General features: G+C 40.4%; 6 protein-coding genes across 6 annotated transcripts; 4 read left to right on the top strand and 2 right to left on the bottom strand.

The window, feature by feature from the left end:
- The first annotated feature begins 159 nt into the window (after positions 1–159).
- LOC135428191 (dihydropyrimidinase-like) lies at positions 160–4,457 on the top strand. Its single transcript, XM_064682033.1, has 11 exons — positions 160–203; positions 1,479–1,613; positions 1,680–1,820; positions 1,890–1,939; positions 2,005–2,279; positions 2,344–2,490; positions 2,821–3,059; positions 3,191–3,426; positions 3,723–3,823; positions 3,880–4,168; positions 4,257–4,457. Exons 2-11 carry the CDS (start codon positions 1,495–1,497, stop codon positions 4,298–4,300), a joined length of 1,641 nt encoding a protein of 546 aa, XP_064538103.1. The 5' UTR covers positions 160–203; positions 1,479–1,494; the 3' UTR covers positions 4,301–4,457.
- A 261-nt stretch (positions 4,458–4,718) lies between these two features.
- On the top strand, positions 4,719–5,734 carry LOC135428193 (uncharacterized). The gene has a single exon (XM_064682034.1). It carries the CDS (start codon positions 4,779–4,781, stop codon positions 5,409–5,411), a length of 633 nt encoding a protein of 210 aa, XP_064538104.1. The 5' UTR covers positions 4,719–4,778; the 3' UTR covers positions 5,412–5,734.
- A 3,513-nt stretch (positions 5,735–9,247) lies between these two features.
- Positions 9,248–15,253, bottom strand: Letm1 (Leucine zipper and EF-hand containing transmembrane protein 1). The gene is made up of 6 exons (XM_064681734.1): positions 15,105–15,253; positions 14,505–14,765; positions 11,496–12,730; positions 10,362–11,435; positions 10,017–10,304; positions 9,248–9,947 (listed from the first exon to the last, which is right to left on the bottom strand). The coding sequence occupies exons 2-6, from the start codon at positions 14,578–14,580 to the stop codon at positions 9,570–9,572; spliced, it is 3,051 nt and encodes a 1,016-aa protein (XP_064537804.1). The 5' UTR covers positions 14,581–14,765; positions 15,105–15,253; the 3' UTR covers positions 9,248–9,569.
- A 460-nt stretch (positions 15,254–15,713) lies between these two features.
- Positions 15,714–17,755, top strand: Ir60b (Ionotropic receptor 60b). The gene has a single exon (XM_064681967.1). The coding sequence runs from the start codon at positions 15,901–15,903 to the stop codon at positions 17,677–17,679; it is 1,779 nt and encodes a 592-aa protein (XP_064538037.1). The 5' UTR covers positions 15,714–15,900; the 3' UTR covers positions 17,680–17,755.
- A 1,370-nt stretch (positions 17,756–19,125) lies between these two features.
- On the top strand, positions 19,126–21,415 carry Lsp2 (Larval serum protein 2). The gene has a single exon (XM_064681922.1). The coding sequence runs from the start codon at positions 19,132–19,134 to the stop codon at positions 21,244–21,246; it is 2,115 nt and encodes a 704-aa protein (XP_064537992.1). The 5' UTR covers positions 19,126–19,131; the 3' UTR covers positions 21,247–21,415.
- Positions 21,416–21,621: 206 nt separating this feature from the next.
- Positions 21,622–23,310, bottom strand: Ir54a (Ionotropic receptor 54a). The gene has a single exon (XM_064681807.1). It carries the CDS (start codon positions 23,308–23,310, stop codon positions 21,622–21,624), a length of 1,689 nt encoding a protein of 562 aa, XP_064537877.1.
- Positions 23,311–24,087: the final 777 nt, after the last annotated feature.

Raw genomic sequence — 24,087 nt, 5'->3', positions numbered from 1 at the left:
CTTAATTTTATTCATACAAATTCTTAAAAGTTGGCGCCAACACAAAACATCTGATCTCGATAAGTTATCGATAACCCTTGCAGTGTTAGAATAACAGCTGGTTAACAGCGCACATCGCCTTAAAAGCATCTTGCGCCCGCACTTATTCTTTAGTCATGAGATATTTTCGTCGGAAGCGGTCACAAAATTTTCAAATCTTAAAGGCAAGCAATAAGTAATAAGTCTTAATTTAATAAAGCTGCATGTAAAATGCGAATACTATAAGCATCTAGAGAAATTTACTTTGCCTTAACTGCGCATTCAAGTGGTGTTTTTTTTTTGTTTTTATTTGCTGAGGTTTCATACATTGGTTTACATGGGCAAGAAAATTGGATATGCGTTTATGTATGTGCACCAAAAAAAATGTTGTGCGGTCGATGCCCTTAAGTCCCTTTTTGAATTTCCGAAAGATAACCAAAATAATTGGCAATTTCAATAATATAATAAATATATTTTAAAACTGCAGGCCTGGGGTTGTTATAATAGCATCGCCGGAACGTTCGCGTATTTGAAGTGGTGAATGGTTCTTAATCTTTATATTAATTTAACTATTATTGTTGTTAACTTATAATCATAAACATAAATCTGATAATGAAGTTCATCATTAACTTTTGAAGAATGTATTGTTATTGTTTACTCACGCGGCCCCCTATTCGAAACTCGTTTCAGTTTACGTATAATTTAATATTTGTTTGTTTAATATTCTTTTACATCGTCGATTAGAATAAATAAAATAAATAACACTACGCAACAAATCATGCCTGCTTTTTCCGTGATAATGGAATTTAATAGTTTTCAAAAATATTTTTGAGATAGTCTTTAAAGTGATTTCACATAGAACACCATTACTTGTGATCGTGATGTTTATGAAAAGCTAACTAATGATTTTTGGCATGTTAACTGGAAAGTCTATAGTTTTATTGTTTATCCATAGATTTTAGAAAGCAAGTGCTTGTTCTACGTGTATTAAAGGTGTGAAGCCAGTCTGTCGGATGTATTTGGGATTTTCATGCATTTTTCCAAAAAATTGTTACAAAAAATATATATATATATATTTTGGACTTATTTATAAACGGTTTAGTTGCTTTTCATAAGCTTAATAATCAGTTAAGTGGATTATAATTTTCACAAACAATAAATGCATAATGTAAAAGAGTTTCCAACTTTGCCGGCTCATGACCGTGTTTTTTAAACAGATTAAGCAGTATCTCTTATTAATCTCTTTTAATTAACTTGAACATTTTAAATATCTACAATTTTGTAAAATAATATTTATATTTTGATAAGTACATGTGCTGCAGAGCTGCAGAAACTACGTTTATAAATACCTTAATTAAAAACATCATAAACTTATCTATTTACCAATAATTTCAATAGAATATATATCAGAATATAAAAAAATTATTTTGTAGTATTAATCATAAAAGTTTCTATTTTAGCTCATAATATATTATCATGTCAAACAGTGCTGCGCCACAAAGCCCCCAGAACCGTGTTTATATAAAAAATGGCCAAGTTGTCAATCACGACCGGTCCTTTAAAGCTGATGTTTATATAGAGGATGAAATAATTAAGTATGCAATGGAATACATTTAGCATCGAGAAAGTATTCACATTTAATTAACTCAACTCAACTACAGATTCGTGGGACCCGCTGCTGATATCACGATACCAGATGGTGTGCGCACAATCGATGCCAGCGGAAAGCTGATAATACCAGGTGGCATTGATCCACACACGCATTTGCAAACACCCTTTGACAATGCGGTGACCGTCGATGAGTAAGTATCCTAAAGTAAAGTACTATAATTTTTAACTAAGTATAAAAATATGTTTGCAATCAAAACTAGTTTTTATCATGGAACCAAAGCGGCTGTAGCTGGTGGCACGACCATGATAAGTAGGTATTCCCTATACGATATCCGAATATTATAAATCATACCATGATTTTATTTCCAATATTAGTTGACTTTGTATTGCCCAACAAAAACGAGTCCATGATCGAGGCATATAACAAGTGGCGCAGCTGGGCTGATCCCAAGGTTTGCTGTGACTACGGACTGCACATAGGCCTTTCTTGGTGGTCCGACACGGTATCCGAAGAGATCGGCATACTCTGCAAAGATTTGGGCATCAATTCATTTAAGACCTATATGGCCTACAAGGGAACGTACCAGTTGAACGACTCGGAGCTGTTGGACGTTTTTGAGCGCATTAGAAGCTTGAATGCCGTGGCTATGGTAAGTTGAGATTAAAGTTTGAATATATTAGTCAGCTTTTTATATATTTTTAATTTTATTTCAGGTGCATGCTGAGAATGGTGATATTATTGCCAAGAATGAAAAACGCTTGCTAGCCCAGGGCGTAACTGGACCCGAGGGTCACGAGTTGTCGAGGCAGGAGGAAGTTGAGGCTGAGGCCGTTCATCGTGCTTGCATTTTGGCTCATCAGGTGAGCCAAACAAGATTTTACTACCCTAGTAGTAAAAGTCGTTGTTGCTTATACCCTGCTATCTTTAATCAAGGTTCTTGTACATCTTTAACATGCACCTTAACATGCAGTTTTATTTATGAACAGAATCTACCTGACAAAGTGCTTAATCTTATTAAAAATGTTTTCGTTTGAAGATGACTAAAGTAGACCAGCCTTGCTGATTTTCTTAGATGAAGTTAATTTAATCCTTAGGGTATACTTTAGTACAGCTGTCACCAAATATACAATGAACCTGAGACAACAAACTATAAATGTTTGCATTCAATTAAAATTTAAATTTTGTTATAGGTCGATTGTCCACTTTATGTGGTCCACGTTATGAGCAAATCGGCTGGCATTGAGATAGCTCGCGCCCGTCAACGCTATAGTGAGAAATATATATTTGGTGAGACCTTAGCATCTGGACTTGGTACAGATGGCACTAACTATCGCTGCCAGCATTTTGACCATGCGGCCGGGCATGTGATGAGCCCGCCCTTGCGACCCGACAAGACAACTCCCGAGTTTCTGATGAAGCTGCTGGCCAGGTTAGTCAAGACTTAGCTTAAGAATGTGGTTCAACTCTTACTAACTTTTGCTTAGTTTGTTTTTGTTTCTATTGAACCCTACTTTTGAAACCCTGAAGCCAAGTTATATTATCGTGTTCTATATTTCGCAGCGATGCTCTTCAGACAACAGGCAGTGATAATTGCACGTTTACCAAAAAACAAAAGCAACTTGGCTTGGGAGACTTTACCAAAATACCTAATGGCATTAATGGGCTGGAGGATCGTATGTCGGTCGTGTGGGAGAAGGGTGTGCATTCGGGTCTCTTGGATCCGTGCAGATTCGTGGCCGTAACCAGCACAAATGCCGCCAAAATATTTAATATTTACCCAAAGAAGGGAATTATCGGTGAGTATATATAAATAAAATCAATTGAATTAAATGAAATAAATAATAAAAAAAAAATGTAAAAATGATATTACACTTGTTTCAGAAAAAAACACACAATGTATTAGAATATTTAATATTATCAAGCATGAAATTAAAAAATTGAGGTTTTTTCAAAATTATAATGTAACCTTATATACCAAATATGAAAATTGCCCGCTCTCTTAAGGATAATCAATTTTTTTAAATTTCTAATAACAAAACTATTGAAATACCATACAATATTTCTTTAATATATAAAAATCATTTATTTTAAGCCGTCGGTTCAGATGCCGATATTGTTATCTGGAATCCGCAGGCGACACGCACCATTTCCAAAGACACCCATCATCATGCGGGCGATTTCAATATTTTTGAGGTAGTTAAAGTCCAATATTGCAAGCCTTTAATCATATATATATTCCAACCATAAAGGGCATGACTGTTCATGGTGTTCCCGAGTATGTTTTGGTGCGCGGACGCATCTGTGCCGAGAATGGATCAGTTCATGTTTCCAGGGGCTACGGACGTTTCGTAGCGACGCCCTTGCGACCGCCTTTTGTTTATGACAGTATTGAGGGCAAGCAGGAGCCGGAGGTCGAGGAACAAAATACCAATGTGGCTAAAAAGAAAGCCGAACTGTACTCTTACCTTGCTGCTCAAGAGCCACCGTCTACTAAGTTCGCTCTTAACTCAACTCCCATGTCGCCAGAGGCAGCTGATGGTAAGTGGGATCTGCAGGAATCATTCTTGGCCATAAGCAGTATGTTGTGCAGCAAATTAATATTACCTTTTATTCTATTTTGTTGCAGAGGCAAAGAATCCACCTGGCGGTAAGCCTTCTGGTTTTTGGTAATTGGAATCAAAGATGTCGCAAAATGGAAAAAATAAGATAAGTTCCTATCGTTGACTTCTAATTATTATATGCATTTCCAATGATTAATGTGTGTGCTCTGCAAAAGACGTCGATATAAGTCTTATAGCTAACTGAGTAAAATAAAATCAAATAGAAAGAGTTTACGTATTCATTCTGAGATCACGAAAAATATCGACAGGTACCTGCTGGTACAGGTGTTATACATCTCAGGTGGGATTAAGTGCTTCAATTTAAATCTTTTCTATCAGTTTTTCTAATTTTAAATGTCGTTCAGACAAAAATGGAATAGAATTCATTCAAGCTCTTAGGGTCTGAGTATCAGAAATCAATCCAAACTAGATTCCCATTACAAAAAAATATATATATAAAAATTATACATCATTAACTGAGTAACCCATTCATATTTGTTAAATTTCTTCAAATCTGCTTTGTGTTTTCATTATCTGTTCCACATTCAATGTTTAGCAATCTAAATAAACAAGTTACAGCCAAATTTCAAAGTGCGCGAAACAAAGTTGCCAGCAAACCGAATCAGCCCAAGCCCACGCCCGCAACAACAATCATGCCTGTGAGATCCGCAAGGACGGGAACAGCCATTGACTTGTCAAGCAGCCAGATTAAACCCGGCACAAAGTCGTCGTCGGCAACAATGCCGAGGAACCATGGGAAGCCCCAACCGGAACCGCAGCCCACTAAGCCGCTAGCTAAATCAACAACCAGCTGCACTGCATCTGAAGGCGAACAGAGGCTTAAAATTAAGTCTGCAAATAACGTGTCGTCGAGAATGCGCGCAGAAGCTGCCACGTTGCCGAGGAACTCGCAGCCCTTTCTATTGAGCAAACGCGTCTTTCGCCCCTCCGCCTCCAAAGTCTTTGACTATGATCTATCCAAGGAGGAGAAACATTACTTTGGCCAATATCACAATCCCATGAAATCTGTGCCGGCAGAAGAGCTGCAGCTGCTGAAAACGGGACAACGTACAACATACTTGGAGACACGCTACGGACACACACCAGATGCTAAGTACAATTATCCGGAGGCAACCAGTTGGCGATACGGTTGGTTCCATCGCAAGGATGCTCTCAATTAGGGCGAGAAACTGGCTGGGATCGTCTTTGGCGATAGCTGTCGGCCGCTGGCATTAAATTGTTGTCATAGCTTGACTATCCATTATCCAAAGAAATCCGCATTTATTAGAACCATCCGAATTTTCTACATTTATACTTTTTGCACTATTTTTCACCATTACTCTACGTTTTGTAGCAAAACCCTATTTAAAGAGTCTTCTCATATTTCTAATTTGTATCGGACCAAAATTTTAGAAAGTGTAACATTTTTATATTTATACTGATATATATATATATATAAGCATGTATAGAAGAAGAGACCATAATAAAGGAAACCAGCACAATACACGTTTATACTCAGTAAACTTTGCTGCATCGCGTTATAAGCAGAGTTTAGCCAAAAAATAAACTATATTTCCTACTATGTTCCAAATGACCGATTCTTTGGCTTTAAGCAAACAATTTGATAGAAAATTGCAACTCCACCTCAAACCATATCAATTTTAAACTAACTATAAAAATTATAAATTATAAACACAATTTTAAAAATTCAGATATGATAGTATACAGGAAATTTGGAGTATTGAGCTTTAATCAGCATTTTTCATTCATTTAATGATTCAGAAGTTCATTAAATTGAAAGGATTTTAAACAACTAACAGTTCGGTTTCTCATTTGTATTGGACAAGAGATCAAATTTGGCATAAACTTAAAAACTTAGATATGATATATTGCTTATAAAGGTTCTTTAACCCACCTAAATCTAATGCTTATTAGTGACTGAGTTGCTCTGCTTTTAACAATAACTTAAAATAAATTATGTCGATTACATACGCACAAATACTTACAAGGCAATAACAAGCCCAAATCGTCTTATAATTCGCAACTAATTTAAGCTTGTTTAAATTTGTAAGCTTAAGCTTGTCATAATAGGCCAAATATTGAGCATTTATATATTATTGCAGGTTGTACTTTAAGGACCTGCAACGATTTTACTTGATTTTTTCGCCAGCCCAAGGGTCAGCCTTCTGATTTCCAAGGCCCAATAGAGCACCGCCCATTTTCCACTCCTGCGCCCCTTTTCTGCTCTATCAGCGATTTTTATATGCGGGTAGTGTATTGCATTTTGTGCTGTGGTGCGTCGGGCATTTAAAGTGATCCAAGCACCGAAGTCGTCTCCGAGTGTTTTAGCTACTCATTGCGGGTCTCTGAAGCTTTTGATTTTGATTGACTCATGAGAGTACGCAAGTTTTGAATTGTGCTGTAGCATTTGTGCTTTGTTTTGGGAAAGACAAATGCTGCTTTATTTAATTGAGATAGAGTTGAGCAGCCAGCATACGCTTGGCATTCTTACTATCCACTTTATTAACTTTATTTCATGAGGAACCACTTTGAATTTGCTTGTCGTCTGCTACGGCTTCACGCTGATTGTCTGCAATTCAAGGCAGCTTTCGAATGTCATTGTTGCACTCCAAGCACATTTAGACGGACAAACTTTGGCACCCTCCTCCCCACTCCTCCTCGCCTCGAACAGACACTTGGTAGAACTAGTTTTAAGCCATCCATGCTTTTACAAATGCCACTCTCGTCTCGTCGCCCCGTGCCCCTGATGTTGTTATTGTTGAGTATTGCCTGATTGCAAACAACAATTCTCACTTGGCCCGCAGCTCCCAATGGAGCTGAAGTTTATTATTATTTGGCTTGTTTCACAATTTTCCATGGTTTTATTTACCTTTAAACACATTTTACTTTAGTCTTATTTGTTGCATCGTTCGAGTTTTATTTGTGTTCCATATCATCGATGGCCAAACTTGAGTATCCAATATTTACACAATTGCTTAGCTCTGTTCGCTGTCTGTCATCGGCCCCTCGGCCAGGGATTTGTAAATGATTGGAACATTAATGATTATCTTCATATCACTAGGGACCATAAAGCAGCTAAATCTAAAGCACAATTGCCATGATTGGACAGCTGAGCTGTATAACAGTATGACAGTCAGCATAACAAACAATATAACAGATATGATATTAGTCAGACTAATAGTCAATCTTACATTCAAAATAGTGATCTGTAGAACATTCAAAGTTGTGGTCAGTATAACAGTTTATTAATATAGCCGTTACAAATTATAACAGAGTATCTGCGTTAAGTGGACTTATTACTTTTGCATACGCCCATGGTGGTATACTAATCTATTAGTATATTACAATCTACTGTATATCCATTATATAAGTGTAACAGCATCACAACAGTAAAACAGTTAATTAATTTACGGGCTTAGTAGTCTAACAGTTTAAAAGTATATCAGTATACCAGAAAATAGGATTACCATCAATATAACAGTATAGAAGCATCATGGTTTTATGAGCCTTTTGCAGTACAAATATAGCAGTTTGACAGCATAATATATTATTGTCATTTTAATAGTATATTAGCATCATCTATAACACTCGTTGGAACATTGAATTTATCTATGCCCTTAGCTATATAACAGCATGCAGCCAATATAGCAGTAATACTTACATTATAATACTCACTGGAAGAGAAACTTAGTAGTATAACAGTTAAGCTAATATAAAAGTTAGGTGACCTTACAGAAAAACAGCTCACCAATGCATCTGTAAGGCTGGTATAACAGCTTCGCAAAAATATTGTTTTACTCTATTAAAATGGGATTGGTCATTGGTATGTCAAGGGGTAATGGCAGAGCAATTGAAAGGGTAAATCATAATTTTTGCATTGCTTTCGCCCCGCCACCCCTCTGCCAACCTCTATTCCAAATACCATGCCCTAGCCGAAGTGCATTAAATTTCTCGAGTAAAATTTCAAGAGAATTTATGGGTCAGTGGTTTAGCTGCAAAGTTACGGAGTTTTTGCACATTTTGTGGTAATATTTATTAGTTTTATTGCCCAGCATATGGATACTGTTATTGTTTTGTTTTCTTTTCTACATTTTTTGGCAATTGCTCAAAACTTATTCGGTTGAATCGCCCTCATCCTCTCCAACCGCTGTAAAATTTGGTTTTGCGGTTGCTACGAGAGAATCACAGCTAGCTCTGGTGAAGGACTGAGATTGGTTAAATAAAGAGAACGGAGCGCTCATACCGCATATGTACTTAGAGCTGATAAAGAATTCAAGTTGGAATTTGCAACTTTTTAATCTGAAATTTTAATTTAAAACCAGACATATTTCTGTTCTGTGGCACTAAAAAAAATTGTACGTAATACGAAATTTACAAAGTCCATAAAAATAAAACCCGAGATTGAGTTTGATGGTGATTCTTTTTTATTTGTTTTTTTCACGATATATAGTTCTTATGACTGTCATTTAATAAGAACTTAACTGAACATCAAACACAGTGCGTATGATATTTATATTATTTGACGAATAAACAGGAAAGTTGACCACGCCATAAAACAATTAAGGATTACTCTCCACGTCGGATGTCACTGGGTATCCTTATTGTAAAGAGTGCAAATTCAAATTTACATAATTTATGTGTATACTAACTTGTTTTCACTTTATTTCTTATTGCAAAACACTTTTATAAATTGTTATCTAATTTGGTTAAGCGTACATTTATTATTGTTAAAAATAAAGTATCACGTGGTTTTGATTTTTTCCTTTTTTTCGTATTTAATTTAATTTGTGATTTCACTTCAAAGTTTTCATCTGATTTCAAATCGTTTTCCATTGTTTTTTTTCGTTTTAAATAAGAGTATATTAGAAATAAATCGTAAATTAAGATTTCGCTTAATGATCACAATTGCAAATATTGTAGAGCCAAGTAGTTGATTGACCAGCACATATGGATGAGTACATATAAAACTAGCGCGGTAAAAAAAACGAAGTAAATATTTTAAGGTATTTGCTGATTTTATATGATACCCAAATGGTAAAAGATTGTATTTATAGTAAATAGTATTTGAGTTGTGCAATTTTTTGTTACACATACTTAATACAGCCTCGCGAATAGGAGCTTCTGCCTAGGATCAATCTAAATACAGTTTCTATGGAATTGCTGTTCTAGCTAACTTTTTGTGATAATAATATATTTAATAGAATCGCAATCAAATCGTTATGGACATAGGGTAGACAACCTGTCTACTTTTCCCTAGGCTTGTTCTGGGTTAGCTCCGGTTTAATCTTAATTAACGCGTTCGCCTTTGGCTTTGCCGGTCAGATCAACTTCTTGGGGGCGACTGAACCGGAAGCGCTATTCGCCGCCGCCTTTGTTGAGGTCGCAACTTTTGACTGGGTCGCCGTTGGTGTGGGTATCGTTGGCGGCAGATCGATATCGTTATCTGGCAATAGCTTCTCTATTTGGCGCTCAGCCGCTTCACGTAATGCTGCCTTTGTGGCTGAATTACTGTTGTCTGCGTCGCTGACCCTGCTACTGCTGCTGCTGCTGCTGTTGCGTCCAGTACCGCCTGATACTTTGGGGGGCGATAGGGGCGAGTCTGGTCCCTTTTTGTTGTTATTTGAGCCTTTCGCCATCAAATCGCCCAGCTCCTTGGCATTGTCCTTTAAAGTTTTAGCAGCGTCCTTCACATCGGGCTGTAACGAAAATAAGTTCAATTAAATTAGAACATTATCCGTTTGGATTCTAAAGTACTAATTATTTACTTCCGCCTTTAGCTGGTTGTCCCTGTCCTGATCCATTGCCCCTAGTTCGGTGGCTATATCACGTATCTCCTTTGCAGAATCATGTATACCGTCTACAAGCTTGGCCATATCCTTATCGGTTTTCTCCACCTCCATTTTGAGTTTCTCTGCTTCCTTCATGCTCTTTGCAATCGCCTTCTCGATCTTTTGCTCTGCTTCCAGTATCTGTTCCTTGTCCAGTAGAGTTATAAGCTCCTCAATGGCCTTATCGCTAAGCTTGATGTTATCGCGACCAATGGACTCCAACACCTATAAGATTCCTTGAGATTAATTAGAGCTCACGGTACTTGGAAACGCATTACTTACCTTGCGTATTTCGTTGACTGTAACGACGCCATCTTTGTCTGCATCAAACTTGTCCAGCACACTTTCGATGTGCTTGAGACGGGCCTCATCGCTGGTCTCCTTCAGTTTCTTAATGTTCAGCATAAGATCGTCAATATGCACGATCTCCTCGTTGCGTCGCTTCGTCGCCTGCTTGGTGAGCAGCTCAGTGAACTCTTCGAGCTGTTTCTTGTCGATTTTAGTTGCCTTGCTATCAATGCTTTGCACCACTTTGGTTATCTCATTGACTGAAATTGCACCATCTTTGTCGACATCCAATTTGACTAGCAAATCTTCAACGACTTTGAAACGTTCCTCATCGGAGGCCTCCTTCATGCGTCTGATGGTGGACACCAGTTCGTCTATGTGCACCATTTGACAAGGATTGGGGGCTCCAGCTACAGCTTGATCGGTGGTATCCACCTGCTTAATCTGTTGCTGACGATGCTCCAAATCGTTAAGCACAGTATCCAGCTGCGAGATCATTTTGTTGACACGATTATAAAGAAGCTTGGCAGCTCGACTCTCGCGCACAGGCTCCTTGACCACCTGTCGCACTTCACGCAGCTCCTCGACATCTTCCTGATAGTCGCGCAGCTCCTCCTTAAGTTCTTTGATCGTCTCTTTCTCCACAACAAGCTGTTTGTCTGACGATAGAGTCTTCAACGCATCCGAGAGCAGTTGCACATCCGTCGGTGAGATGGTCTTCTCATTACATGCAACTGTCTCTTCGTTCTTTTCCATCAGATGAGTCACCTTTGCAATTTCCTCGGTGGAAACATATGGCGGCGCCAGTTCATCCTTGATGGCCGATCGCTTAGCGATTGATTCTTCGTCTTCCTCTTCGCGTTCTTCGCGAATCTTACGCTCCTCTTCTTTGATGATCTCAATCTTCGTCTTGTTATCAACCTTACCCTCACGCTCACCAATCGCATGACGTGTATGTGCAGCCACTGCATCCGGAAGCACGCGCATTGTCTCCTTCAGCTTATCCGTCGTAATGCTGTCATCAGAGATGAGCATTGCACGTGACAATAATAGCAGAGTGGGTGGCACCTAAAGATAAGGCGTACACCATTAAAATATAATAAACTAGCAATCTATCTTTGATTATACCTGTTCGTTCAGCGACAAATCGATCCATTCCTTGAGCTGGAAGCGTAAGCGTTCCGCTGTAAGACCATAGGCACGCATACCACGTGCCTTGCACGCCTGCTGCAGCTCAAAGAGATCGAGCGAGTCAACGCCTTCGCGTGATATCACACGATCATCGGTAGCCAATGAGCGAAGCTTGAGCCGCAGCTGGAAGCGCAATAGGGTTGTTGTGCCAATCGTGTTCAGCTCCAGTACACGGCAGAGAGCAGCAAGCTGCTCCCGACTGAGCGAATCCAGTGTGATCTCATCATCGAAACGTTTCGCAAATTTGATTATCTCATCGTTGCTCACTTGTTCTGTGGGATTGCGGATCTTGCGAAAGAACATCTCAAACTGTTTAGCCTCCTCGCTGCAGTGCTCCTTGTGCTGCACGGGCATTTGGCCAAGCGTTTTCTGTAAAAACTTGGCAACCTCGAGGCGGACGGCCAGCGACTGCCTTAAGCGCTCTTGACGATCCTTTGCCGTTTGAAAAGTGGAGGGTAGCATTCCCGGAAAGAATTTAATAAACAATGGCAATAGCAGCTCCATGAACGGAACTATAACAAAAACAGAAAACGGTATTAAGCGGAACAGATCCGATGTCGTACGCTGCAATTGTTTATTCTCGCGTCGCGTCAGAGTCTTGCCATTGAGGACAAGCCAAAGCAGCTTCGTGCTAATTGCCGTGTCGATGAATAGTAACCGGAAGCCATGGTAATAATGCACCAGTTCATCCCAAATGCGCTGCTGAAGCGGCTTCTTGGGCTTAGCTACAGTTTTGGGTGCAGCCTCTGTTAATTCAGTCGCCGACTTTGTACCAGCTGGTGTCGCTTTCGATACTGTGCTGGCGTCTAGAGCGGCACTGTCGGGGCTGATGGAGGTCACCGGGGCGACCGATGCCGTTTCCTTTGCAACTTGCCCATTGGCCACTTCCTTCATGATCTCTTCGACCTTCTCCTTTTGCTGATTCTTCAGCTTCTTCACAGTCGCATCAATCTTCGAGCACGATTCAAAGAGCGTGCGATCGACGTGAAAATGCCGGAATCCATGTCCGGAAAAATTATGTTGACGATAAACATGACGCTGACTGGAGTTAAGTGAATGGTCATTTAACGTTCTCCTTTGCCGAATGTTCCATGGCTGTGAAGAAACTGAATCTTCCGCGTAGGACTGGCCTTTAATCGTTGCACTGTATGCATAATAGTTCGTTCTAAGATCTGCAAGGTAAGGCATAAATAAAATCGGTTAAAATGGGAAGAAGGAAAATAGAGCGTATGAAAAATAGTAGAGAAGCATTAGACGCTATTAAAATTACAATCATTATTAGATTAATAAAAAGAAAATAGTATTTTCATGAAGAAAAAAACAATTCAACACTTTAAAAACCTTGCATCTATAAACATGTTATTCTACTTGAATTCTTTAAAAAAATAACATATCAATTTATAATTAACATTTTGCTATAACTAGAAAAACCTCTCGAATCCCACCGTTCCAATTTGTATTTATATTTGTATGTGTTTATTTATGTGCATAAGCCCCACAATATATAACTTTTTTCAAGGTATGGCGAAAAACAAAAGGAAAATTGATTTTGAATAGCCGGCTAACTGCATAAGCACAACAATAACAATAAAATAAACTCTTTATTGACAAAAGCGAAAACTTGTCAAGCGATACTCAAAAAGTTCGTTCCACTTGATTACGCTAGATAAGCCAGCCGAAAAAAATTAACACCTGTTGCGGTTGTTGTCGTTAAAGCTAGACGTAAGTAAACTTATATAATGTGAAAAAAAAAACAAAGCAAATAATATAATGTGCAAAGCGAAATAGTTCAATGGTTAAAAACATTCTAAGGAAAATCTACTCAATGCACTTTCAGTTTTGCTTTACGTTGTGTTATTCAGTTTCTATATTTGGCAAGTGTTCAAAACACAGGCGAATTCATCAAATGCGAATTCAAGGTAAAAACATACTGCGTAAATGTAAAGAAGAAGCGGGGTAAAAGAGGGGGAAATGCAGCAGCTACAGCGAAAGCGAAATGCATACAACCTTCGGGCATTGGCTGAGCGAATTGAGTGGGTGCATTTGACCCGTTTGCTAACTGTACTCTATTTCGGGTAGAGCATACAGGGTGTTTATTTGTGCGTTGGCATCATTCGCTGGCGTCATTTTGTCTGTCTGTGCACCTGTGCGCTTGGCACTTGTCCCTTTTTCTTGCTATATACAATGACCACATGCATACATACATACATGTATGTACATATATACACTTCTATTTGTTGTATAAATTGGGAGATGAACAAATACAAGAAAATTGCTTTGCAAGCAACGAAAACTGATCGCGCATTCACTGTGGTGATAACTCTGGTAAAGGCTTATCGCATGGTACCTGCATAAGTCAGTCCGTTTATATATTTACTTTTTTGGTCAATCTAGCTTCTTAACAAGACGATAAGCAGTCTCATGTGACGCTTTTTAACCAAGAAGTCATAGGAAGAAAAAAAAAATGATATATTTATATATGCGCCACCGATAACAACACAAACGAAACAGCCGGTATATTTACTGCGTTCATGCACCGGCAAATATATATCAGTTTTCGCACTAAACCTATTGACAAACTCAATATACTCCCCGCAAAGCATAGTCAAAACAAAACGAATTTTCATTTAATTACTTGATTCAGGGAATTTCCTTGCTACGCTACTCAAAAGTACCAAAACAAGCGCAACAGGGAAATTTAATTGTCCCAGGTGCATGCAAACATTGAATCAGCTGTGCACGAATATGCAGTCATAACAAAAGCTGCGATAAAAGAAACGCGAACAAAAAACACATCGCCACACACATAAGCATATATACAGATATCTGAGCTCATATACACACACACGCACACACATTCATGCCGCGAATATATGGGGTAAAATCAATGGAAAGTTTTTATGCGTTCTGATTTTGGTTTTTTTGTTTGCGTGATTACAGACTTACAGCGCTTGTAGAAATTCTGAAACATGTAATGCGATTTCAGATGCATTGATCCTTTGGGATGCAGCAGTAAATTCATGTTGTTTGTTTATTGTTGTATTTGTAGGGGGGGTGCTGTCGGAGGGGTACGTCTGCCAATCCAGTTCCAAAGTTCTCCAATGTAAATAATTTTGAATTTCCGAATCACTGTCTACTCTGTGTATCTTTGGATTTGTTGTTGTCGTTAGATGCGCATGAGAAATACGTTGGTTTCTCAATTTACGCCTAAAATTATAAGCAAAAGAGTACAATAAGATTTGTAAATAGTCATGCCGAAAAATAAATGCACGCTTTACTAATGTCAAAAATAAATACATAAATGTAACTGTCAACGCTCACTCGCTCTTTTCAGTTCGAACAGCGCAATAGAGATATCACACACTCACGCAACCACACTCATACGCACGGAATTTTGCGATATCAGGCGATGTTTCATTGTGTTTGTTGTTGTTTTCTGCTATTCGCACTTTTCAAAATATTACACAACTACAGCAACAAATTTCAAATTATTGTTCTATACTAATTCAACACCCCGTTTGTTTAGCATATTCGGTGCGCCATTACCATTAAAGTTATATTCACGTTTTTGATGCGACGCTCTATTCGCCGTATTTTCGTACAATGTCGTCACTCAGATTCTTTTAAATATGTTTGTTATTCGCAAGCGGTTTGGTCGCTCTTACTTCCACGCTTTTTTATTTTACTTTGTCTGTGGATGCACAAGTGTGACCACATTTCAAAAGCGCCATAATACTTCATATAGCAGCACTGGTTTTCATTGTGCAAATAATATCGCTGCGATACGTATTGTTGATTTATCGAAAATTATCGGGTGTTGTTGAACAATTGGTTTTTATTTCAAATGGCAGAGTATGAAAATTTATAACGATAATGTTGTTGGAACATGGTTGGCACTGGGAGCTTTTTTTAATTTTAATTGAAAAGGCTGAAAAACATGGACTGTACTTCAAAGTATTTTTAATCAATATTTTTTTATATACTTCTGATTTTTGTATTGGCATTGCTAAGCCAACCAATTCTTAAGCTCATAAAGCATTAAAATATTTTAAAATTTGAATTTACATGCCCCAATAATGATAATAAGCTTTAAGTAATAGCTGTATTTGTATGTACAGCTATTGAAAATTAATTACCACATAATGGTAAAAACGTAGAGCTCCTGCTACGTAAAGCGTTTCTGTCGCATCGATTAATTGTTGTGATATAAATCTGTCATTAAATTAAATTAAGCTGCCCGCTGCGCAGATACTTGGTTTGATTTGCAATAAAAGGGGATAATTGGTTGTGATTTTCGCCATTTGCAAAACAATTTTTGTTAGTAACTGTCTTTGGTGATAAAATGTTGCAAAACATTCAACTCTATTTCTTAATAATAGCCTGCTTAGCTAAGGCACAAATGGAGTTTCCGAGCAGGATATTGAACGATCTAAAAGTCGAGCTTGGCTATGAGTCTATACTATTATTACAAAATTCCTCGGATTGTTGGATCGATTTGAAAGCGATTTCCGAAACACCGATAATCAACTTAAATGCAAATCAAGAGTATACACTTCGAAGCCAATTTAAAAGACGGTTTCTAGCATTGGTTTGTGTGGAATATGAAAATTCGACGGTATTAAACGCGCTCTATACAAATCTTGAGAATATGCGAGACACGGCAACCATATTTATGATTAACCATAGAATCGATTTTCAGGCTTTGTTAAGGAATTGCTTGAAGAACCGTATGCTCAATGTCCTGGCTATAGCTACTTGGAGTCCCGGGCATATTTACAGCTATCGGGCCTTTCCTCGGTTTACAATGGTCAAGCGAAGCATTTGGCAAGTGGAACGCTACTTTGAGCCACAATTGAAGGATATGGGTGGTTATCCTATAGTCACCATGGCAGACAACGTGTTTCCACGTACTGTTGTCTACAAGGACGCACAAGGACATTATCAGCTGTTCGGTTACCTGACGACATTTATGGAAAACTTTGCCAAAACTTTAAACGCAACTCTTAAGATTTCTTGGGACCAGAAGCCTCGGGACAACGAGGTTGTTAAAACGAAAAAAATTACGCGCTTGATAAATACCGGCACAGTGGATATACCGGCGATCATTATCAATATTGCACTGGACCCCGATTTCCTGAACTACAGTCATGTGATGGAAATATCTAAATGGCAGCTAATGCTGCCCCTCGAATCAGAGATCGACCGTGCATCGCTGGTCTTTGGTGGTGGAAGCCGATTGCTGTGCGTGGTCGGGTTGGGTTTCATGTACCTGTTTGCCCTGCTGCTGCATAATATTAATCGCCTGGAATTGGGCATGGCGCCCAGTGCATGGTGCTTGGGGGCGTTAACCGATCCCGTGCTTAGGGCCATGCTTTATCAGACAATATTGATGCCAAGACGACCTAGCCTGAGGCTTAAATACACATACATGCTGCTCCTGTTGTGCAGCTTCGTATGCTACAATACCTATATTTCTCAGCTGGAGACGATACTGGTGTATCCCCTTACAAAGCCACCGATACGCAGCTACCAGGATATGCGCCGGGTTGGCCTCAAGGTTATGTTGGCAGATCCTGACAAGCGTGCCATGCTCAATGCCATTGGCCAACACGTACTAAGCACTAATTGGGACCTCCATGAGCTGGTCGACAGCGCTGTGTTCCAGGCCATGCGCTGCCTGCCAAATGCGTCATATGCCTATCCAGTTACCCAAACGATGTGGCCCTTCATAGAACGCAAGTTCGCCAGACAAATTCGGGCACCTTTTCGCCTCTCCAAAGATTTCACATTACTTTCGCTCGTTCCCTTTGCCATACCGCTGTCCAATGACTCCATTTACCATCAGGCCCTCAATCGTTATATTCTGGACACCCACGCCAGTGGCCTGTACGCTTTCTGGTATCGTCAGAACTACTATAAACTACTCAGTATTGGCAAAACGGAGGAGTTGCCCTACAACAATTTCAGAAGCAACTGTCTTTTAAGCTGGACAGATCTATACTACCTTTGGCTAATTTACATATGCAATGTTTGTCTTTCTCTCGTTATATTTGCTTTTGAGCTTTTGATGAGAAAGCAGTTGGTATCAAATGGAGATAAATCCAATAAAACGAAAGAGTGAAAAGCTTTTTTGGAAAAAGTTAAATGATAAAGAAACCCAATTATTTAGTCAGAATTTACTTTCAATATAAAATAATATTTATTATAAATGTGTAAGCAATGAATAAAGTTTAAAGCACTTTAAAAGATGTCCTAGTAGCAAGTATTATGGAGAGGGGCTTAAAAAATATTTTTTAAAAATATACTTTAATGATGTCGGATATTTAAGGGATTCCTACAAATCTAGAAAAAAATAAAATTTATCGATCTTGCTCTAATAAAGAGCCAGCATGTAAAAAATTAAATAATAAAGCTGAGATCCTTCATTCAAATCCAGTTTCTGTATCTCTTATAATCCCAAAGATCGACACGTTCAAGCAGACAGATAGACTCATAGACGGACAAACAGACGAGGCAGGATCGATTCAATTAATCGTGCTGATAGATATATATGTATATATATAGAACTTATTTGAGTGCGGAATGCATCCCTTCATAATATCCTGATTAACCATTTCTTGGGTACAGGGTATAACCATTTATATCTTATACAAGAAAAATGTAATTTGTACCATAATTATAGTGCAATTTCTTTACATCGTTTCGCCAAAATAAATTAAATACTCAGAGCATAAAAGAATGCAAATTGCTTATCATAAAATGAAATAGAATTGAAAAAAATATATCTTTTATCATAATTATAATGACATTTCTTCAATAAATAAAATGGAAAAGAATAGAATGCAAATATTTATTATGAGACAATGAAGATATATTTTTTTTCAGGTTAGTTTTATCTGAAAGTTTTCAGTCCTTTGGGGAAAATATTGAGGGCTTGTGCAATTTCATGGATTCAATATCCCCAATACCGACTACTATGTAAAAAGCTGCTTCGGATGTTTAGATGACTTTGTCGACTCTGGTCTTAAGATGCGCGCATCCGCTGCTCTTTGCAGTTCCATTGTTCTTTGTTGTCTACTCTTGTTGTTTTGGCATTTCACTTGATATGATTAGTATTAGTAGATGCATATTTTTAGACTTAGCTAGTCCCGCTGGCAACGTCGCTTGATAATCGCGTTTTTATTAGGCTGACCGCTGGCCGACCCTCAGGCGATGCTGCAAAGAAAAATGAATAATAAGAAGAATAACAGCGGCTCAGAGTGCAATCAAGGTGCAGTGCCTAATAATGTCCAATCAGCAGGTGTTACCAGGCGTTGTAATAGCAGCTTATTATAGTCCCAACAACAAGTAAATCGATCGAATTTGCTGGAAGTCGGGCCTCCCAATCAATCCGCACTTAGATCTGACAGGTGCATGGAGCCCTTATCAATGCTAGCTGCAGCATTAAGCATTAAGGTGGAACGGATCTCTGATAATGTCAAGGCAATATCAGCAATCGGACGATGGCCCCATCTGGCTGCATATCTCTAAGCTGGAATCAGGTATAAATGGAGCCCGCAGCCAGCGTATTGCCATGATTACGATGAAGTCGATCACGGCGGTTGTTGTTCTGACGCTAGCTCTGCTGGCACTTGGTGGTCATGGCAAGCACATTGAGTTTAAGGTGGCCGACAAGGACTTTCTGGTGAAGCAGAAGTTCGTGTTCGAAATGCTGCAGCACATCTACCAGGACGATGTGTTCGTTACCAAGTTTGATACCAGCTTCTATGAGTACAAGCCCTGGGAGCATGTCAGCGACTATCATCATGTGGAGAAACTGGAGCACTTCTTTGAGCTCTGGCAGCATCATCCCATCCATGATGATCAGGTGTGGACGGTTATGTACGATCTGCATGAGGAGTATGCCGTTGGCCTGGTGCGTCTCTTCTACTTCGCCAAGAACTGGGAGACCTTCCAGCATGTGGTCTTCTGGGCCCGCCAGCATGTGAACAAGCAGCTCTTTGTCTATGCCTTCACCGTTGCCAGCCTGGTGCGCGACGATATGCAGGGTATTGTGTTCCCAGCTCAGTACGAGATCCATCCATGGAGCTTCTTTGATGGCCAAACTCTGGAGATGGCCGAGCACTACAAGATGCACGGTTTCCACCACGTCAAGCAGCTGAACAACGTTTACAACGTGGTACTCAAGTCCAACTACACGAACGTCCATGGCGATATGAACTACGAGCACGGTCTGGCCTATTTCCTGGAGGATATTGGCTTCAACAGCTTCTACTATTACTTCAACATGGACTATCCCTTCTGGGCCAAGGGCGATGAGACGCATATGTTGAACAAGGATCGTCGCGGTGAGCTCTATCTCTACGTGCACTGGCAGCTGCTGGCTCGCTACTATCTGGAGCGTCTGTCCAACGATATGGGTGAGGTGCCCACCTTCAACATGTACGAACCCGTCCACTCTGGCTTCTACAGCGGCCTGCGCGACTACAATGGCGTGCCGTATCCCAGCCGTTCCAACTATTACAACTTCTACACGCCCGAGAATTTGGAGTATGTGAAGGATGTTGAGATCTACACACACCGCATTATGGACTGGATCCACAAGAACACCAAACACGATGTCGATGTCGTCAACGTGCTCGGCAACATGATCCAGGGCAATGTGGACAGCATTGACAAGCAGTTCTATGGCAGCTTGGACAAAACGTTCCGCTACATTGTGAACGAGGGATATCCCTATAACGAATACCATGAAACCTACCCCGGCACTTTCATGCACTACGACACCTCCATTCGCGATCCTCTGTTCTTCGAGGTCTACAAGAACCTGCTTAGCCACTACTGGCATCTGATGGAAACCTTCCCAGAATACACCAAGGTCGACTACGGCTTCGAGGGTGTCAAGATCGATGCCGTTCACATGCCTGAGAGCCTCACCACCTACTTCGAATACTTTGACGCCGACATTAGTAATGCCGTCAATGTTGAGCACAGCGTGGAGCACACCACCGATGTCCACTATAAATTTGGCCGCAACTCCTTCTACAATGGCAGCAGCTTTGTGATCAAGGCCCGCCAGCATCGCCTCAACCACAAACCCTTCGAGTTCACACTGGACATCACCGCAGACAAGGCCCAGACCGCAGTGGTCAAGGTATTCATTGGACCCAAATACGATGAGTTCGGCCATGTGATCCCATTGGAGCACAACTATCAGAACTTCTTCGAGCTGGAGCACTTCAAGGTACAGCTGGAGACTGGCGTCAACCACATAAAGCGCGCTAGCGGCGACTTCAGCTTCTGGGTTAACGATCGCACCACCTACTTCGAGCTCTACCAGAAGTTGATGGATGCCACCAACAGTGACTACAAATTCAAGCTGGATCAGTCCGAGGCACATTGCGGTGTGCCCAATCGCATGATGCTGCCCAAGGGCAAGAAGGGCGGTCAGGTCTATCAGTTCTTCTACATGGTCTACCCATACCATGAGCCCACTGTCGCGCAGTACACTGGCTACGATCCCATTGTCAGCTGCGGCATTGGACATGGCTCGCGCTATGTAGATGCCCTGCCCTTCGGCTTCCCATTCAATCGGCCGGTGAAGCACGACTACTACTTTGACGTGGACAACTTCAAGTTCTTCGACGTCAAGATCTTCCATCGCGACGAGCACACCAATGTGGTCTAAGCCCAACGAACTCAGACTCTGATCTAATACAATAACATACTTAAGCTCTCTGCACTTCCCTCACTGATCAAATACTCACAATTACCCCCATAGATCGTGTTCAATCCCACTTGTTATGTTGTCAACAACTTGTAATCAATAAACAATTAACGAATTTTAACGACCATAACTCTATAGTATTTAACTGCCGATTCATCTCAATCTTTTAACGGGCCAGTGCTTCCTTAAGGAATCCTCTGCTTGAAGGAATCCTCGGAGCAATAACAGCGTGAAGCAATCAGAAAGCAAATAGGATTACTTATTAGGATTAGGAGTATATTCAACAGGAGCTTTTTAATATAATAATAAGAAAGTTGTTAGGATTTTTGTTTAGCTTTAACATCTTTCAAGCAGTTGCTGCACCCGCTTTATAAGGACTTCCAGCGCTAATAGTAATGTAGCGAGCAATAAGAGAGCTCCATAGGCAACCCAAATCCACTGAAGATCCTCGAAACGGAGTGCCTCCTTGAGTCGTTGGGGCTCACGTTGGATGGGATCAGTGAAGGATAACAAACCCGCCGCAGCCATATCATAGAAATGCATATCGACCCAATGCTGAAACAGTCCGAAATCTCGTGCATCCATAATCAGTCTGGTAATAGGATCCAGGAACCAGGTATTTTTGGGCAGCTGGAATACCATGTGCGTGAGCGTTCGAATGCAGGCATCCATGGAGTACAGAAAGACCTCGCGCGGAAAATACTTTTGCTGTTCGCTCAAGAGCGTCCACTTGAGACGAGAGGCGAAGTAGACATGGCTCTGGTTCATTTTGTCCCTATGGCTGTGGAAGTCGCTGCTATTCATTGGTAGCAGACGCAGATCCAGTTCACTGAAATCGTAACCATTCTCCAAATCTGCGGCATCTATGACCAGCGGCAGCTGCACGCGTTGCACATCCGCAAAGCGGCGTGGCTGAAAGTATTTGGGCGGATGTGTCAGGAGTGTGCCGAGCGCAGCTTCATGAATGGAGCTGACATTGAGTCCAAGCACAGCCAGCATCAGAAAGATGGAGCTGACATAAAGGCTAGTATGCAAAGAATGTCCAAATGATTGACCCAGCACTCCACGCAGCGCGACATCATTGAGCAGCAAGTCCACCAAGTTTGTGGCCTGCCCAGTCAGACACCTGTGCAGATTAAGCAACAGCCCAAAGCCATAGACCATAGCCAGCGCAATGAGCAGGTGGTAAACATTGCCCAGGATGAGGTAGACCTCCTTGATGGGCAGCTGCTGTGCCAGTGGTATCATCAAGCATATACGACTCAGCTCGAAGGGGAAGCTAATGAGGGGCAGCTGTTCCGAGCGCATCAGGTGCACCACGGCGGCTGGCACATCCACTTGGAACTGTTCGACCAGCTTCAGCAGCTCCTTATAATGCAGACTCACACCTGGCTTGATCTGCACGGGAAACTGTATGGTTGCATTCAGCTTCCAGGCCAAGGTGCGCATAAAGCGGCCCACGGAGCCGGCCAACACCTGCGCCCCAGTGCGCCAGTCCGTGTAAATGATGGTGCGCGGATGCTTCTGGTCGGGCAATAAGATAAGCGGCTGACCCTGCATGTTGCTTAAGTGTGCCAAAAAGAATGGACGCTGATCCAGCGCACGTTGCTCCAGCTCAAAGTGCGGATATGGACGATAGCGATAATAGAATTGCCCAGCATCAACGGCCAGCAAAGCGATTACAGGCAATATTTTCAACTTATAGCACTGCCTTAGCAAGGAATGGAGCACATGATCAGACGAGGCATTGGAAACCGCAGCAGTTATATAAAAGATGCTCCTTGTGCCACGCACAGTTTCCAGCAACGCGGCCAGCTGCTCCGCCGGATAGTCAACGCTGGGCAAGCAGATCAAATGCAGCACACGCGAGAAATGGTTGCTTGGAGGCGTGGCACTGCTCAGCGATTGCAGCACCACTGGCGGCAGCTGAGGCTCCACAAGCAGTCGCTGCAGCCAGTCCTCCGGGCAGTGGTCGTAACGTATCATGAGCAATGATGGCTTCGACTCCCGCAACACCTCCTCCATGAAATCCTTTGCTGCCCAGCCTGGCGAGCTGCACATAAGTAAAAGAGTGTATAATTTCCACATGACTAAATATAGTATGTAGAGTATCCAACGATAACCGGCATTTTTATAGACCCCTTGGTTTTTGAATTGCTGAGTCACTGGCAAAGGCCAAATTGTAACGCCTTTAGGCGTAGCACAATGCTACAATAGTAAACATTCCTTATTAATATAGCTGATTCATAGACTGACATATTCTTAGTGCCTGAATAGAATCGTTCAAATACCCAATAATAAACCTAAGCTGCTTTATATAGTAACATACATAGTTAACACAAGCTCGATAAATGAATAAGCCATGTATCCATGTATCCTATCCGTAGGCCACATAAAACATCGGTTAATAGTGGTAACTACACCCTATACTTAATTAAAATAATAAAAGTATTAATACAAATTTTATAATAATAATAAGCGCTGAACTTTATACACTAATCTTATTAAGTAGAAATAAAAAACTGGAACTAGTGCTTATAAATAAAAGTTGGCTTGGTTCTATACTGCTGTGCAATATTTAAATAATAATATAAATAAGGTACTTTGACCTCTAAAGCCTTAATGATTCAGCAATATTTAAATGCAAAATATATTTTGAGTACTTTCGCCCTGGGTACAGATCTTCTAGATCTCTTCTACACGCACGACTTCTACAATTATCAAATATATATATATGTATATTATGAAATCATTATGAAACCAAAGACCAACCTCAAATGTTATACGATTTAAAAAACATAC

The sequence above is a fragment of the Drosophila montana genome, unplaced genomic scaffold (genome assembly GCF_035044405.1).
Source record: "Drosophila montana isolate Dmon_TW-CO22-7 unplaced genomic scaffold, ASM3504440v1 contig_2438_1, whole genome shotgun sequence".
In the NCBI taxonomy this organism is placed as follows: Eukaryota; Metazoa; Arthropoda; class Insecta; order Diptera; family Drosophilidae; genus Drosophila; species Drosophila montana.
Note: the sequence above shows the minus strand (reverse complement) of the source record. Positions and strands in the feature narration are given on the sequence as shown.

Coding starts and splice junctions, on each gene's coding strand:
- Ir54a (XM_064681807.1), bottom strand. CDS start 23,310: ATGGAGGAGGTGTTGCGGGAGTCGAAGCCATCATTGCTCATGATACGT.
- LOC135428191 (XM_064682033.1), top strand. CDS start 1,495: ATGTCAAACAGTGCTGCGCCACAAAGCCCCCAGAACCGTGTTTATATA. Junction 1,614..1,679: donor ATAGAGGATGAAATAATTAA/GTATGCAATGGA, acceptor ACTCAACTACAG/ATTCGTGGGACCCGCTGCTG. Junction 3,824..3,879: donor GCGATTTCAATATTTTTGAG/GTAGTTAAAGTC, acceptor CCAACCATAAAG/GGCATGACTGTTCATGGTGT.
- LOC135428193 (XM_064682034.1), top strand. CDS start 4,779: ATGTTTAGCAATCTAAATAAACAAGTTACAGCCAAATTTCAAAGTGCG.
- Letm1 (XM_064681734.1), bottom strand. CDS start 14,580: ATGAATTTACTGCTGCATCCCAAAGGATCAATGCATCTGAAATCGCAT. Junction 12,731..14,504: donor TCAGAATTTCTACAAGCGCT/GTAAGTCTGTAA, acceptor CTTACCTTGCAG/ATCTTAGAACGAACTATTAT. Junction 11,436..11,495: donor ATTTGTCGCTGAACGAACAG/GTATAATCAAAG, acceptor CCTTATCTTTAG/GTGCCACCCACTCTGCTATT.
- Ir60b (XM_064681967.1), top strand. CDS start 15,901: ATGTTGCAAAACATTCAACTCTATTTCTTAATAATAGCCTGCTTAGCT.
- Lsp2 (XM_064681922.1), top strand. CDS start 19,132: ATGATTACGATGAAGTCGATCACGGCGGTTGTTGTTCTGACGCTAGCT.